Source organism: Lethenteron reissneri, chromosome 52 (assembly GCF_015708825.2).
Source record: "Lethenteron reissneri isolate LAM-NWPU_2019-01 chromosome 52, ASM1570882v1, whole genome shotgun sequence".
NCBI classification, from domain to species: Eukaryota; Metazoa; Chordata; class Hyperoartia; order Petromyzontiformes; family Petromyzontidae; genus Lethenteron; species Lethenteron reissneri.
Window position 1 is genome coordinate 5,206,597 of NC_083830.1, and position 14,704 is coordinate 5,221,300.

Below are 14,704 nucleotides of genomic sequence, written 5' to 3' on the forward strand. Positions count from 1 at the left end.
GTCTCAAAACTCATTTTCAGGAGGGGCCTGCCAAATGAGTTTGGCGGTAATAGGCCGATGTTGCCGTTTGTAATCCTGATTGAAGAATTTGCAGGTAATTTTTCAGCATGAGGATGTTTGGCCAAATATCAGTTACGTTGTGTGTTTTCAGCTTAGCATTTTTGGTTGTTGGAGAGAATGATGGATAATACTAAATATAAACATACCTCGGTTTTTATGTTCTCGCGTACGAATAACACGTTTGTTCAGTCATCCCGCCCATTGGGGTTTTCAGTACCGAAAACATCGAGCATCAGCATTCGTTCGAAGCAAGAAAACTCCCGAATGAGTTTTGACCCTCTGGGTCTCAGTTTCATTTATTTGGTATAGCCCTGTGAGCCATTTGGCTCTTGAATCGGGTGCAACCGCAACAAACAAAAAACAAAAACATGAACAAGAAAACATCTTAAAGTGACTATGCGCAGACAGAAAAATCCAGGAAAAAACTGCAAAGTATTCCAGAAAAAAAGCACCGTACACCAACAGACTTGTTAAACGAATGTTGCTGGACCAGCCAGGGTTAGGGTTAGGATGTTATCGGTGATGTGCGTTGATTATTTTCTCACTGATGTTGGAAGCGGCTGCCTACGACAAAGTTGCCCGGATTGGGCTCGCGTCTCGGAAGCCGTTCTGAATTATCACCGTGATTTCGGTTTGTGCGTGACACCTTGCACTTTGCGGGCAAGTTTTAAAGCATTTCAGTCGCGTGCTGTAGGTTTAGGTTTTTGTTGTTTTCGGCGTGGAAGAGTAGGCCAAACACCCTCTCTGGAGCTCATCTCGAGCGGGAGGATCTTCTGACAGCAGTGGCGTGTGCAAGCGGTTGCAGGACTGCACCTTTAACTGTAGATTTACAAAACCCTTTGGTGCGCCATTTGTTTGTCGATGCTGAAGAATGCGGATGATGTAAAGTTGAACTTGAAATTACTCTTTGGGTCACAGAGACCTTTGCAGCCTTGCCGGCGTTCTCATCGACAGCAGGTCCAGTCCAACGTCCAGGTGACTCTTGCAAATGAGACTCGTCCTGTTCTCTTTGCGTTTGCAGGCGGTCAAACAAAAGAAACTTGAAAGTTGCGAATCTCGTTTTGTTTATTCCCTCCGCCACCTTAATGTAGTTGGCCGCCTCGAGGGGGCGCAAGGCCCCACCCCTCTCCTCGCAGGGTTACAGCTCCTTTGTCTTCGATCAGATTTTCAGATCTTCTTCTTTCGACGCAGAGCAACAACTGCAACGTTACATTCAGGTGGTCAAGCCAGACGGACGACCGTGCCCGGAGCAGCGGTGCGATGTGTCGCCGCGATTCCTCCTTCGTATATTTGTGGATCAGACATCGAGTCGTTCCGGATGACCAACGGTCGCACCGCTCCTGGAGAGTTTTTAATTTTCCATTTGTGCATCGGGTATCTGCATCTGCTGCCATGGTTTGTGCGGTGGATGCGAGTGGAAGATGGCAGCCTTGTAGTAGATTTATTCTTTTCATTATGCCTTCCACCATCCAACAAGATTGTCACATAATCAACGATTTTTGGGTTTAGATCGCGTTTATTTATAAATGTGTCGTAACCCTCCACCACCCGACACGGCCAATCAGTAAAATGTGTCACGTTGACAAAGACAAATAGTTCACTGCTTTAGCCCACCGGTGTGTTGAAGCAACAACATTTACAATTTGAGTACGACGTTTCGCTGGTAATTGCAATCAGCATCATCGGGCAATTCGCCAGAATGGTGAGGCTCTCCTGTGTCTCCCGTTCTTATATAGAGCAGCAGCAGGGTGACGTCATCATTAACTCATTAACTCATCAGGTGCAAAGATTCAAGGGGGGAGTGATTGTAATTATATACTAGATTAGTAATCAGGCTATTGTTACGATACATTTATAAATAAACGCGATCTAAACCCAAAAATCGTTGATTATGAATAACATTGGTCGCGAAAGCCTACGTGTTAAAAAGATTGTCACATTTGCAATGATACGGTTTAGGAACGTCGCAGGTTGATGTTCAATGCAGTCATGAAAAGTCTTCGGTCTTAAACCATCGGTCAGAATTTTCTTGCGATATTGCAACATATAAATAACATCTTTTAAAACGTGACAATCTTGTTGGGTGGTGAGCAGGGGGGGGTTAAATGGCAAAGAATTTTGGAATAAAACTACTGCCACGTGGCCTAACCCTGTTAAGGGATATGGATAACATCGGCTCATATTTGCCCAGAGTTTTCTGGTACCACATGGAGAAGAACAAACACAGGAAACATCGACTATTTTCACATCACTACTGTATTCACAACTATTTTTAGCCATACACGTTGTTTGTGCAGACAAATGTATAAAAGAAAACCCATGTAACACCACACACACGTACGCACACAGTTAGAGTTGCGGTGAGCTTATAACCGTTACAGCAGTCGGTTCCGCGTGCATGCAGACGTAATTAAGAGGTTTTCCTGTACTTGCACTCGCCGATAAAGATCGTTAAACGCACCGAGGAGGGGAGGGGGAGGGACGTGGCTGTTTTTTCACCGTGCAGGCTGTTGGAATGTTCTTGCGTCACGGTTATTTTCGCCATCGCGGCGCCCTTTTGGATGCTTTGGTAAAATAATTTTACGCTCGCGACCGAAGGGCCGAGATGTCCACAAAGACAGAAGTGCGGGAGTTCCCGCACGGAAGAAGAGGCTTTTGGGGCTACATTTTTCGCTCTCCCTGTCGGTATAGGGCCAGGGGTCGGCAGCCAAAATAACAAGAAGAGACATTTTTTTCCGAATTCGGTTTAAAAAAAAAAACTCGAGCCCCGAAGCGCGTGTGCTCAATACGAGGCGGCGTGGGTCCTCAATAAATGTATTAACGGTCACGAAGCAGCAGCCCTTATAGGGTTCGGCAACCTGTGGAGCCGCAGCCGCAGATTGCTGACCCCTGGTATAGGGCGTGGTGGGTCAGTGGGGTGAGAAATGGCTTGAACAAGGGATATGAGCAATGGTGATGATGGCTGGAAAGGTACGCTCTGTTAAAAATAATAGTAACAGATTTACCCAGGAAAGTCTCATTTACCGTAGTCCAGCGTTGTGTTTTCATATTCAGATTTACTTGGCCGACCAACGGGTTTTCATACATGTGAGAGCGGATCGGAGCACCCGGAGAAAACCCCTCTCGTGCGAGGGGGCAACACTCTATCCCATACAAACAGGACAGGAGATTGGTCCGCACTGGCTGTACCGCCTTGTTCTCGAGGAGGCAGGCGACGGCACCTCATCGACGCCTACGTTATGGGAGTTTCGCAACATCTGTGTGTCATGATCCACTAACCCTCACCGCTGCCTCCGCAGCGCCGGGTTTCAGGTGGCCACATGCGGTGTAGCCACCGCCGCCACCACCACCACCAAACACCGCCCGGCTGTGGCGAGTTGAAGCATTGTGATGGCAAACGGAGGAAGTAAGCAGCTGCATGCTTGTGTGATGTCACAGGGTTTCTTAGAGCCATCGCCTGGTGTTATTTCTACTTAGCCGTGTCACGTCCGCGCACAGGAGAGACATTGTTTGATTACCTTGATTACGTAACCGTTTTGTTTCGTTGGACTTTAGGCCGCTGGTATTTTTCCATCCCTTAACAATTTATATTATTTTGCAAAAAACTTAAAAAAGTCTCCTTGGTACACAAAGGATCACTTTATCACCAGGTGCCATGTTTCGGCCCTGGCGTGTGGAATAAAAAAAAAAACTGGAGGAGCGACAACGATACAATCGTTGAATGTTAAAATTGTTAACTGTAGCCTCTGACCGATTATGAAACATTCGCTGATAAACATGCAATGGAAATATTCACGACGCGGTAAGCTTTTCGTATTTATTCCCCCTCCGCCGGACAAGTTTAGTTTGCGTGGTAAAAAAAGTTGAACGTGCCTCTGAACTCTGACGTGCGATTGGATGTGATGTCTGCTTACCCACAATCCCCTGCGGTTTACGTGAACCAGCATGGGCTTGCGTGTCGAGAAGCAAAACACACTTGTCTGGTCGTGCTTTGGACCTTGGCAGATGAAAATGCCGGACGGTTTACCCTCCTTGTACGTGCGTTGTCCGGATAGGTGGCTCATCTTCGAGGCCACCTTGTATTGTTGGCACTGCTAAGGGAGCTTGGCCACTGGTGTGTCTCATTAGCTGTCTTTTGACAGCTGGTAGATTTAATGGCGGTGTTTTACAACTTCTACGTGTGTATGTTGGACTTGCTTCGCGCTGTACGTAGCCAACCTTACGTAGATTTGCGCCCCCCCCCCCCCCCCCGAAAGCAATTTGATGAATCATCACGATTTAGGATCGGGATTCTAATCCAATAATCGAAATTGTATTCAACGTAGCGGCCACGAGTGGCTGCAGGGGTCGCGTGAACTCATTTGTACGTGTGGTTCGATGCATGGAATAGTTGAAGGTGCAGCCTTGCAACGGCTTCCTTCTGGCAGGAGGGGCCATTGCATGAGAGTGCCCATTTTGTGCTTGGTGGATGGAGGTGGGCGGCGATTGTTAAGAAACTTCCACGGTGGCTAGGATATGTATTTGGAGTTTGTGTGTTCTCTCTCTGTGGTCGCGTGGGTTTTTCTCCAGGACCTCTGGTTTTTCCCTCCACATTTATAAACATGTTTTTAAGAGTATTTAACTGCCCTAAATTTCCATTTGATGATACGCCTCTTCATTGAGGTATCGTTTGTGGCCAGGTCGCTTCCAAAAAAGAGCTATATAGCTCAGCAGGGCCTTACCTGCTAAAATAAAAAATTGTTCATAGTTCATAACTGCCTCGCCAGACGTTTGAAACCGGTGACCTCTGAACCGCAAGTCCATTGTGGCTCACCAGGGCAGCACCGCGGCCACAGCATCCTCGATGGCATGCACCTTGAGCTCATCGATCAAATGTCAAACGACGAATGAAAGCAAACATAACGCCTACATCTTTCAGGCCGTCACGTTCAAAGCAACGTTCCACTTTGACGACGCTCATCGAAAAAATTTCGGAGCTCGTGAACCAAAACTTGCGGGTATAGCACTCGGTTGCAACAAAACGTTCTGAATGTGTACATTTTTCAATACGTTTAATTTTAATGTACCTTCCCAACCTACTTGGCCCTGAACCTTACCTGGGCCCGTCTCTAGACCTCCCGGAGTACAACAACGTTGTAAATGTGCCATTTTACCCGCGGAGGAGATAAGACGACGGTTTATTAGCCGGCGCGGGGCTGCCCCCAGGACACAGATGCGGCAAGCATTTTAGTGTCATGGCAGCGTGGTTAGTGCGGCATATTTGACTTGTTTATGGCCCGCGGGGTGAGTGCATGCGCAGGTGCGAGCGCCGATCTGACGTGGACGCCGTTGTTTCTGGGTCCCGCTTACGCCGCCGTTCTGTCGTTAAAGCTGCACGTGCGCGGCGTTGCAGCTGCCTCTCCGGTCGGATTGCCTCGTGCCAAAGGAAAGCTACCGCGGCGACCGCCGCCCCCGCCGATTCGTGTTGCATGTGAAGCCACCTGCAGTGAGCTGGCAAAGCAACGGGGCGGGATAGAAGCGCGATTCCTGCCGCGTCGTCCTCACCGCGACGCCGACGATGCGGTGGTGCTCTCGGGCATTTTCAAATTCCCCACCTTGAGTTACTGTGACGAGATGTTAACCACCTCGCCTGGTATGCGGTAGGTCATGTGTTCGATCCCAACCCTGTGACCGCCGTTGTATATTGGGAGTTTGCGTGTGTCTCTCTCTCCCCGTGTTCCGGTGGATTTTTCTCCGGGGTCGTCCGGTTTTTTCCCCTCCGCATTTAGAATCGACATCACGCGTTTATAGTATTTGGCTGCTGTAAATTTCCACATGATAAGCCACTTCGTTGAGCTATCATTTGTGGCCAGGTCACTTCTGAAAAAGAGCTACATAGCTTAGTGGGCCTTATCTGGTAAAATAAAAAGTTTAGTTTAAGTAAAAAACTGTTTAGTTTTTAGTTTAGATGACCGTCTGATCTATGGTGGAGGCTGCGGTGTGCAGTGGTTTGCGCGCCGTGCGATGATTTCCTATGGTGCCCCATGTCTCTCCGTGTTACAAAACACTGTTGACTTCTCCCGCAGAGTAGGTACGAATTTTATCGACCCTGGAGGGATGATAGGCTGAGTCAACCCCCAACTAGAGACAAGATACAGTATCATTATTATTATCATTTTAAAACTTAGCACGTGGCTCCGACTGGTAAGAGTCGCCGACGGGCGTGGATCACGCCGTGCCCGATGGTATTTGATGGAGCGATCGTGGATCACTCGGCGATTATTAAAAATAAGTTAAGGCCATATTTTGTTGAGTGGGATGATTTATAATGGGCGGCCTGCACTGCTGCTTTGGGAGCGTGTTTATATTTGAGTGTGCGCTTGGCTGTGAAGGCTGCTGCTGCTTTTGGGGGGGACCTCCCGCGGCGATGTTGACTGCTGTCTGGGGTCTCCGTGTGTGCGTGTGTGTGGTTAGGGTCTTGGTGCGTGTGTGGTTAGGGTCTTGGTGTGCGTGTGTGGTTAGGGTCTTGGTGCGTGTGTGGTTAGGGTCTTGGTGTGTGTGTGGTTAGGGTCTTGGTGTGTGTGTGGTTAGGGTCTTGGTGTGTGTGTGGTTAGGGTCTTGGTGTGTGTGTGGTTAGGGTCTTGGTGTGTGTGTGGTTAGGGTCTTGGTGTGTGTGTGGTTAGGGTCTTGGTGCGTGTGTGGTTAGGGTCTTGGTGGTGTGTGGTTAGGGTCTTGGTGGTGTGTTTAGGGTCTTGGTGGTGCGTATGGTTAGGGTCTTGGTGTGTGTGTGGTTAGGGTCTTGGTGTGTGTGTGGTTATGGTCTTGGTGTGTGTGTGGTTAGGGTCTTGGTGCGTATGGTTAGGGTCTTGGTGCGTGTGTGGTTAGGGTCTTGGTGCGCGTGTGTTTAGGGTCTTGGTGTGTGTGTGGTTAGGGTCTTGGTGCGTATGGTCAGGGTCTTGGTGTGTGTGTGGTTAGGGTCTTGGTGTGTGTGTGGTTAGGGTCTTGGTGCGTGTGTGGTTAGGGTCTTGGTGTGTGTGTGGTTAGGGTCTTGGTGTGTGTGTGGTTAGGGTCTTGGTGTGTGTGTGGTTAGGGTCTTGGTGTGTGTGTGGTTAGGGTCTTGGTGTGCGTGTGTGGTTAGGGTCTTGGTGCGTGTGTGGTTAGGGTCTTGGTGTGTGTGTGGTTAGGGTCTTGGTGTGTGTGTGGTTAGGGTCTTGGTGTGTGTGTGGTTAGGGTCTTGGTGTGTGTGTGGTTAGGGTCTTGGTGTGTGTGTGGTTAGGGTCTTGGTGTGTGTGTGGTTAGGGTCTTGGTGTGTGTGTGGTTAGGGTCTTGGTGTGTGTGTGGTTAGGGTCTTGGTGTGTGTGTGTGGTTAGGGTCTTGGTGGTGTGTGGTTAGGGTCTTGGTGTGTGTGGTTAGGGTCTTGGTGCGTGTGTGGTTATGGTCTTGGTGTGTGTGTGGTTAGGGTCTTGGTGTGTGTGTGGTTAGGGTCTTGGTGTGTGTGGTTAGGGTCTTGGTGTGTGTGTGGTTAGGGTCTTGGTGTGTGTGTGGTTAGGGTCTTGGTGCGTGTGTGGTTAGGGTCTTGGTGGTGTGTGGTTAGGGTCTTGGTGGTGTGTTTAGGGTCTTGGTGGTGCGTATGGTTAGGGTCTTGGTGTGTGTGTGGTTAGGGTCTTGGTGTGTGTGTGGTTATGGTCTTGGTGTGTGTGTGGTTAGGGTCTTGGTGCGTATGGTTAGGGTCTTGGTGCGTGTGTGGTTAGGGTCTTGGTGCGCGTGTGTTTAGGGTCTTGGTGTGTGTGTGGTTAGGGTCTTGGTGCGTATGGTCAGGGTCTTGGTGTGTGTGTGGTTAGGGTCTTGGTGTGTGTGTGGTTAGGGTCTTGGTGTGTGTGTGGTTAGGGTCTTGGTGCGTGTGTGGTTAGGGTCTTGGTGCGCGTGTGTTTAGGGTCTTGGTGGTGTGTGGTTAGGGTCTTGGTGTGCGTGTGGTTAGGGTCTTGGTGTGCGTGTGGTTAGGGTCTTGGCGCGTGTGTGGTTAGGGTCTTGGTGGTGTGTGGTTAGGGTCTTGGTGTGTGTGTGTGGTTAGGGTCTTGGTGTGTGTGTGTGGTTAGGGTCTTGGTGTGTGTGTGTGGTTAGGGTCTTGGTGTGTGTGTGTGGTTAGGGTCTTGGTATGTGTGTGTTTAGCGTCTTGGTGTGTGTGTGGTTAGGGTCTTGGTGTGTGTGTGATTTGGGTCTTGGTGGTGCGTGGTTAGGGTCTTGGTGGTGCGTGTGGCTGGGCTCTTGGTCGTGCGTGTGGCTGGGCTCCTGGTGGCGCGTGTGGCTGTGTTTCCCCGTGCATGCTGCCGGGCTGGGACGCACGGGTGGACGTGTGTGGAAAGGAAAGCAGATGCAGATTGCGGGGATAGATGTAGGTCAGTGTGAGCTGGGAGGCAGTGCAGGGCGGACGGGCTGGCTGGAAGACGCACAGAGCGGAGACTCTGGCGACGCGGGCCGACTCTGCCAAGGCGCGGGCGGACGCACGCTGGGCTGAGATGCGTGCCAAGCTGAGACGTGGGGGCCCGACCGGCAAAGTCCGTGAACACAAAAGGGGAATGCAGGCCAAACCGGTGCGGGACAAAAAAACGCAACCATCTGCAGGGCTGGCTTTCTGATCCAGAGAGATGCAGGCAGATATTAAACCGCGTTGTGTTTTGATGTGGCTGGGTGGCCCAAAGGTCAGAGCACTGAGTCGGTGCTATTGAGATCCTGGGTTTGAGTCAGGATGTCGGCTGCCGAACGGTTGATTAAACCAGGCCCTCAAAGTTGTGCGGAGATTTTAATGGTCTCAGATTGAATTTCGATTTAAAGCTTTCGTGACTGCAGGGATTCATCTTCTTGGTTTTTTCGGTAAAGTCACATTCTACGGTCTCAGATTGGTTGCTTATGACCGCTAGCGCACAAACGCATGTCATTTTTTTTCTTTTTCCGCCTCCGGCTGCTTAGAAGTTTCGGTTTCTTATACATGCTGTAAGTAATCTTTGCTGGCCACCGCAAGGTGTGCTCCACGTGTTGGGTGAAGGTGTCCTTTCGAAGGGCCCTCTGGAGTAGTTCTGCGACGTTCTCTTCCGGACTCATTTCATTGTTGTTACAGGACGGTGTAGTGTTACCCCACAGAGTTTTGAATGGGGATGCCTTCATCCAATGACACGACGCCAAGAGCACAATTGTAATATACGGTTGAACTAAATAATAACTTTATTTCAGTGAAAGATGCAGCCAATATACGGTTGGCTACGTACGGTGCGAAAGAAATTCAACATACACACGAAACCATGGAACACTTACGAGGATGAACGGTGCACGACATAGCAAACGAGACGCACGATAATAATGATCGTCACAATTGCATCGGCTTCTTCTTTTTCTTTCATATGGCATGTAAGCTACAGTTTGTGTAGATGTCATAGTTGAATGTCAAGGTCCTTCAACTGATCCAAGGCAGCAGTAGACTCTGTACGGATTGCAGCAATACCGCCAGGGTATGCATGGGTCACGCGCTCGTTGGTGATGCGTTTGAAGCTTTGGCCTTTACCACAGTCGCAGTTTGGCGATTCTTTTATTTTTCCGTCGATGGAACACCGTGTACTCACATCTCCCGTGCTGCGTCCGAGCCGCGGTTCAGCGTGGGGTCCACAGCCATCGTGAGAGAGAGAATCCCGGCACTTGGACGGTCGGGTCCTCAACGATGTTTTTTGTTTGCCACTTTCGTAGCCCGTCCACCGCCCTTGAGACCGTCGAGTGCCGGCTGACTGAAAATGTGCAGCGCTGGGGGGTTTTACTTTAGCCGGGCGTGACCCCTGTGCCCGTTGCCGTGAACTCCTGAAAATACCGCACGCTCCGCGCTCGGTTCGAGTGAGCTGGAGCCGAGCGTGGCAACGTTCACGCCACATGATTGTGGCCGGGATTAAGGGTGTGTCAAGGTACATTTCCCAATGTACTACATTGCTTTGTGCTTCATCATCATCATCGTCGTCATCAAAACAAGTCAGAAGTGATTTCCTGCCCAGATGAGCATTCAGGCCACAATGCTCATCTCCTGTTTATAGCCCCTGGGCCCGGGCGGTGTAAATTACACATTCCTATGTTGGGGGCCGAGTCTTATCCACGGGACAAACGCACTGGTTGACTTTCCCGCAAAGTGGGCGGCCATTCAAATGTCACGTGAGACTGAAAATGTGCAGTGGGTTTATAAAGGTGGTGTGTGGCTTTAGAAGGATAAGGGGAGATCTCGGAGAGCGGGAGCACGAGAGAGAGAGGAGGAGGAGGGGGACGTAGGGGCTGGTTCGGGCAGCATCACAAGCTTCAATGCTTCCGTGGCCAGGCAAGCCCAGCAGGGCCTACCGTGGCAGAGTCAGCTGCTTGTCCTTACGTGGAGGATGATAGAACTTCTCTCCATTTCCGCCGTGACCAACATGCCGGATGCCTCCTTATAAATAGCGAGGAAAGACCACACACGGCGGAGAAGATGGTGGAAACGATTCAGTTCCTTTTCAGGAATATATTGTCGCGAGCGCCAAAGATGGCGAGATGAAGAGCGGTCCGAGGTGCGTTTTTGCCGATCGTATCGACGCGCGGTCTAAGGGCGGTTTCTCTTCGGAGAGCGCGCAAGGCCGCAGTAATGCGCGTGGCGGGTCGTGCCGTGCGACGGCGGAGCGTCGCGTAACAGGGCGGGCCGTCGAGCAGGCCGAGCGTGGCGGGTCGCGCTCCCTTTAGCGGTTTCGCTCGCTGTCGCCCTCATTTGTTTGTGCCGGGTACGAGAGTCCCTTTTAGGGAGGGGTCCCTCCAAATCTCCCCCGCGCGATTGTTCTACATTGTTGTTATTATTTAAGAACCCCAGAAGGGAAAGTAGATTTCTAAGAGGGGGGCGGGGGGAGGAAAACAACAAGTCCCAGAGCGATACACCCTCAAAATAAGGGACCGACCGAGGGAGGTGGGGCGTCTGGGATTGCTGCCCTACCTGTTGGGGGTACCCGTGGGGGTACCGGTTGGGGGTAACGGTTGGGGATAACGGTTGGGGATAACAGTTGGGGGTAACGATCGGGAGCACATTATTTACAAGGGAGTGGGAAACGTTGGAGGGAAGAGGGAGAAATAATGTCACCGAACAGAACCGGAAATGAAATCACGTGAATGCGACGTCCACATTCGTCATTCTTGTTTTCTCCCAGGGGCGCCACCGTCCCATGACTGTTTGATGGAAAGTTCCGCATCATGAAATCTTTTAGTCTATTGATTCTTTCACCCACGGGTTGTTTGTTGTTGTGCACCTTTTCAGAATTGGTTGTTATCGTATAAATAGATGTGGAGGTCCTTTCACTCGGCGTCGCTCGGAGGGAAATCAAACAATCTTGGGATGGTTGCTACGTGTGTGTGTGTGCGTGTGCGTGCGTGGGTACGTGCGGGTATGGGATTCGCCTTTCACTTTCATCCGTCTCATAATGCTTGTTGGTTGTGCATTATCTAAAACGTATTTGATTGTCGTACGTTTTTCATATTCTGTACTTGAGCTGCATATCACGGCAATTCAAACATACCTTGTCGGAAGTCGGGGGTTGTTGCCGTTAATGTTTCCCGCGCGGTTGTCGTGTCGGCTCTGCTGGAGGTAGGGAAGCGTTGGCAGTGAGGTGTGGTGGTGGTGACATCTACGGCTTTGTCTATGATGACACCTTGTGGCGGCGGTGGTGGTGGTGGTGGGGAGCGGTAGTGTAGCGGTCAGCGCGCTTTGCTACGAACCCTGCGAGCCGAGTTCGATTCCGCTCACGGCCAACACCAGAGACGATTATCTGAACCGGTCCTGAGCCTCCCCTAGGTCGTCCCAGCCTCAAATGAGTACTGTACCTGGTGCGATGTTTAAACATCGCCACTGGGGAGACAAAGGCGGTCGGGCGTGGTGGTGCCGGCCACCCACACCTCTCGTGTGCCGTGCCGGCCTTCATAGGTGCTGCTCGCTAACAGCACTTGCTCCAACAGTCTGTTAAGGCTACACGGGGGGCGGGGGGGGGATACAGGTCTTTGTGCTTGTTTGTGGGGAGCGGTAGTGCGGTGGTTGGCGCGCTGCGCTACGAACCCGGCGGCCCAAGTGTGGTGACCATATGAACCGGTTCAGGGCCTCCCTCCTAGGTCGAAATGAGTACTTGCTGCGTGGTGTGTGGACATCGCCACGAGTGGGCGGGCGGTGGTGACGAACGACGATGATGAGCGCGGCGTCCTCTCTTGGCAGGAATGGGCGAGCAGGTGGGGCTGCCTCCCCACCGCGGCGCACCCGGCCTCCTGGAGGCGCCGGGCGGCGGGGACGCGACGGCCGCCGAGCGCAAGCTGGAGGCCCTGACGCGGCAGATCGAGTTGGAGATGGAGGCGCAGACGAAGGCCGAGTACTTTGGTGAGTCCGCGGGGGCCGTGTGTGGGCACTCGCGTGCGTCGGTGAAAACCGATTGCCGCCAGCGGTGTTTGTTACGACCGCCGCCGCCATCGCGACCGTTGATATCGCTACGGGCCACGAAAATCATCACCTCCTGCATTGCTCATTGCTGTCACCACTGCCATTACCACCGCCACTACCACCACCATGACCACCACCGTTACTACCACCGTTACTACCACCATCATGATCTTCACCACCATGACCACCACCGTCACTACTACCATCATGATCACCACCAAAATATCCCCCATATAGCCTTTGACACACTTTTTGAGCAAGTGCTGTTAATGAGCACCTTTTGAAGCACACGGGGGATGAAGCGTGGACAGCACCACGCCCGGCCGCCTTTGGCTCACTAGTGGCGGTGTTTACACATCGAACCAGGTACGCACAATCGCTTATACCACTGCCATCATCAACATAATCAGCACCAACATAATCAGCACTACTTTAACACGTAGGCTTTTTGCGACCAATATTATCCATAATCATCCATTTTTGGGTTAGATCGCGTAAATATGAATGTGTCGTTAAACCCTCCACCACCCGACACAGCCAATTAGTAAGGTTTGTCACAACTAGCCTGATGAAGCTAGTTGTAATTATTGGCGAACCGTCGTACTCTGATTGTAAATGTTGTGGATTTGCTCTCCAACACACCGGTGTGCTGTACTAGTAACGAATTGGCCACGTTCTGTTTACGTGACAAACCTTACTAATTGGCTGTGGCGGGTTTAACAACATTTACGCCATCTAACCCAAAAAACCTCCATTAAGGATAATCAGCAGCACCAACATTATTCTCAACCATAAATCACCATTACGCTCTCTGCCAGTGCAGCTCATCGCATCTTGATGCAACACTTGAATGGGACCACACAGATATTTCGCCAATCGACACAGTCTGCGATCTGGTCAAAGTGCCGTCAGTAATATCATCGTAATCCGTTACTCGTTGCTGGATGCTCTCGCTGTGAATGCCACAGTATTCCAAACACTGTTGCCACAATGAGACCCTCTGATTCAGCCGAAACGATCATAATTATTGGCACGTTAAGCGCTTGTACACGTGGACAAGTTTAAGTTGTTTGGCTGTGCCGGGCGTTGGTAGGGTCTCAACCACAATGTTATGATTCATAAAGATCAATGATGAATCGTAACATTGCCAGAGAAATCCCTCCGTTGATATTTTTCTCCAAATTCCAAAGCCAGCAGTGACTGCAGTCCAGGTTGTGCCCCTATGGCACGGTTGGCTACGTACGGTGCGAAAGAACTTGAACAAACATACATAAGTGCTTCGTCCAATACGCTCCTCCTGTTGAGTCATAATAATTTACACTTTTCAGGCGCATTTCATCTGTAGATCCCAATGCACCCAATATATATGATTCATAAAACATTGAAGATTCATCAACAACAAACACGTTTAATCACGTGAAAAACTTCAACTGGCTAAATTTGACGTATACAATGCAATACAGTGCATTAGCGTTTGAAGTTTAAAGCACATTGTTTTTTTCATATCCTACTGTCTGCACCGCAGCTCCGTTGACCGCACTTATTATATCTGTGCCTGGGGGAGGTTTGCCCTGGCGGCAAGATTATGGGGCGCCATGGTGGCGCGAGATATTATCTCCCCCGCCGGGTATGCAGGAGGTGATGGGTGCGATCCCAACCCCGACGATGCCTCCGGTTTTCCTCTCGACCTTTAGAAATCGACAGAGTATTTGGCTGCTTGGAATTTCCACGTGTTAAGCCACGAACATTGAGCTATCATTTGTGGCCATGTCGCTTTTGAAAAAGAGATCTGTAGCTTGGTGGGCATTGGTTAAATACAAATTTGTTGATGGTTTCATATTTATTTTGAAAGTTTATGTTCAGATGGAAATGTATGTGTGAGACTGCGCCGTTACGGACATGATGTGTGAATATTGCATGGGTTAAATGGGCTGCTCTGGTGCCACGTTACAACTATGGTGGCATTGAATAAGCCCAACTGAAAACTCATTAGTTTGAAAACTCATTTCTTCGAAACTGCTTTTTGTGTTTAGTTTGCGGTCCTTCCCCCGCACCTCCGATCAGCACGGTTGGCTACGTACGGTGCAAAGGAAGTTCAACAAACCGTACATACCCGCAACTCATTCCTGCAGTCGCAAAAAGTAGTCGCTTCTGATTCGCAGTCGATCCATCGACCGAGTCAGCTGATCGTCTCAGCTGTAA

At 50.5% G+C, this 14,704-nt stretch overlaps 2 protein-coding genes across 2 annotated transcripts in view; one reads left to right on the forward strand and one right to left on the reverse strand.

The window, feature by feature from the left end:
• LOC133355844 (cytochrome c oxidase subunit 4 isoform 1, mitochondrial-like) overlaps positions 1–14,704 on the reverse strand; it is a 554,855-nt gene that overhangs the window by 255,895 nt on the left and 284,256 nt on the right. The gene's annotated exons all lie outside the window — the stretch shown is intronic.
• LOC133355800 (Wilms tumor protein 1-interacting protein homolog) overlaps positions 1–14,704 on the forward strand; it is a 70,877-nt gene that overhangs the window by 16,470 nt on the left and 39,703 nt on the right. The window contains exon 3 of the mRNA XM_061573171.1: positions 12,284–12,442. Coding sequence (XP_061429155.1) covers positions 12,284–12,442 — 159 coding nt within the window. The remainder of the gene's footprint in view (positions 1–12,283; positions 12,443–14,704) is intronic.